This window comes from Colobus angolensis, unplaced genomic scaffold, assembly GCF_000951035.1.
Source record: "Colobus angolensis palliatus isolate OR3802 unplaced genomic scaffold, Cang.pa_1.0 Scaffold189, whole genome shotgun sequence".
NCBI lineage: Eukaryota > Metazoa > Chordata > Mammalia > Primates > Cercopithecidae > Colobus > Colobus angolensis.
Window position 1 is genome coordinate 958,711 of NW_012115032.1, and position 2,722 is coordinate 961,432.

The following is a 2,722-nucleotide window of genomic DNA, read 5'->3' on the forward strand; positions in this document are numbered from 1 at the left end:
CTTCAGCCTCCCAAGTAGCTGGGATCACAGGCACGAGCCACCACGCCCTGCTAATTTTTGTATTTTTAGTAGAGATGGAGTTTCACCATGTAAGCCAGGCTGCTCTTGACCTCCTGACCTCAGGTGATCCTCCTGCCTTGGCCTCCCAAAGTGCTGTGATTACAGGTGTGAGCCACCATGCCCAGGCTAAACCTCCAAGAATTTAGGACAATAGAATTGTTTGAGAAAGATTATAAAATACAGATGTTCAAAACTACTAAATCTCAAAAGAAGTTATTAAATATATAATACTGAAAAAGACCAGGCAGATGTGATAAAGAACGAGGTACAACTTATGGAAATGAACATGAAGTCTTAAAAATTAAAATTCATTGGATAGATTAAACAGTAAATAGATAATAGCTGGAATAAACATTAGTGAATTGAAAGATAGACCTGAGGAAATTACCAAAACTATAGCACATAGAAATAAAGAAAATATCCTAGCACTTTGGAGGCCAAGGCGGGCAGAAAACCTGAGGTCAGGAGTTTGAGAACAGCCTGGCCAGCATGGCGAAACCCTGTCTCTACTGAAAATACAAAAATTAGCTGGGCATGGTGGCATATGCCTGTAATCGCAACTACTGGGGAGGCTGAGGCAGGAGATTTGCTTGAACCTAGAAGACAGAAGTGGTTTTGCAGTGAGACCAGATCGTACCGCTGCAATCCAGCCTGGGCAACAGAGTGAGACTTTGTCTCAAAAAAAAAAAAAAAAAAAAGAAAAAAAAAACCAAAAAAGAAATAAGAGAAAATACTATGGACACATTAAAATAAATGAGAGCTTGAATGAAAAGGTCGAATGTATGAGATTGGATTTCTAGATAGCAATAGAAAAGGGCAATATTGAAAGAAAGTATGGCTGAGAATTTTCTAACATTGATAAAACTCAAATCAGTTTCAGTATGTGTTGGGTCTAGTCTTTGATTTTTTTATTATTTGCAACCTAGCCTGTTACTGTTTCACAGATGCAGGAAATATGAGATTCCTGGGTCAGAGACTAAGAAGGTTATTACTCAGTGCATAATAAAAAACATGAGCATTATATTGCATTTTCTTCCTCGCCCCCTCTCCCCCAAGTCCCTCTATTTCAAAGCAGAGGGTTCAGTGAATGCCTGCACATGTAGTAGGTTGCTTTAGAGAAGAATGCTGAGCTTGGGGAATTGGCTGTTTTAAAGCAAGCTAAGACGTCTCTTTGTCCCTGAGGAAGACCTTACCTCATCCCTTAAGTTTTTACACAGCAAATACAATTCTGAGAAATGACCTCAAGTAAAGAGTGGTAAGGACCTTGCATTCATGGCATACATTGTGAGACTGTATAGATGAGAGACCCATGGAGGAATGTCTCCCTACAGGAAGCAAACCATATTGCAAGCTAGATTTAAAAAACTAAATCCATAAATGGACTTGTTCTAGTAGCCAACTAATGTGTCTCTTAAAAATGTTGTCAGGTTTTTAAGCTAGTATGAAAGTAATACTCTGGTAGCTAGGTTAGTATTTGTGTGATAGTAATACATGAAGCAAATCTAATCACTTAGAGTCCATAAATACCACATAGAATATTAAGGTTTGCTTCTAATCGTAAAGCCTGTGATGGTTATCAAGTTTTATGTGTGCAGGTTTTCCCCTGTATATGTTATTTTTACTTTTGTTATCTGTACTTTGTGAAGGTATTAACCTTGGAATGGAATTCCATAGGATTGTAACTTTTCAGTGAGATTAGTGATGTGTCTTTAGCACAGTGTAAACTGACATGCTTCTGATTATTGTATGTTACAAAAATAATTATGTATTTTCTAGTTTTTAATTTGTTGTTTTCTCAACAGTGTGTAGTATTGACTGAGATGAAACTTCCGTTGCAGAAGAAGATCAATGACTTTTGCCGTTCTCAGTGCCCTCCAATTAAGGTAATTGTATCATTTAGTAATGACATGTAGTTAACCACTTTCACTACTAGAATTTTTAACTTATTGATGGGTTGTATAAGAAACTTTTTACATAATAATCACAATAAGATTTTTTTCATTAATTTTGATATATTCATTTCCTGTTTTTAAAACTAGGATCTAAGTTTGGTTTATAGACAGATTGCCAAAACTAAGAAAGAATTAATGTTAGGAATGGAAAGGATGATAAACATTGAAATCATCATCTAATTTTTTTTTTTTTTTTTTCGAGACAGAATCTCATTCTGTCGCCCAGGCTGGGGTGCAGTGACACGATCTTGGCTCACCCCAACCTCTGCCTCCCAGGTTTAAGCTGTTCTCCTTTCTCAGCCCCCCAAGTAGCTGGGATTCCACGTGCCTGCCACCATGCGCGGCTAATTTTTTGTATTTGTCAAATTTTTTATATATTTACATAGTGTGTTATATAATATATATTATATATAAATACATATTTTATATATATTACACTGCTACCTAGAAATGTATTTCCTTGAATTTATTAAAGAAAGATTTTAGTGTTGCTAAATTATTAAGAAAGTTAAGGAGCCTGGAGCTTAGAACTGTTAGGGTACACTTTGAGATTGTGTGGTTTACTGTGGAATATGATAGTATATTATTTCAAGATTGTATAGTTATCTGTAAAGACAAGTAAGTCTTGGTTTCTTTCTTCTGCAAGGTAAGTTTTCATTGAAATTTTGTAACATGTCAGGTTCCTCTGATGTCATTACAGTGTCTAGCTT

General features: G+C 36.0%; 1 protein-coding gene across 1 annotated transcript in view; it reads left to right on the plus strand.

Annotated features, from left to right (window-relative positions):
* UBA6 (ubiquitin-like modifier activating enzyme 6) overlaps positions 1 to 2,722 on the plus strand; it is an 80,914-nt gene that overhangs the window by 24,375 nt on the left and 53,817 nt on the right. Inside the window, exon 7 of the mRNA XM_011940287.1 lies at positions 1,863 to 1,943. Within this exon, the coding sequence (XP_011795677.1) occupies positions 1,863 to 1,943 (81 nt within the window). The remainder of the gene's footprint in view (positions 1 to 1,862; positions 1,944 to 2,722) is intronic.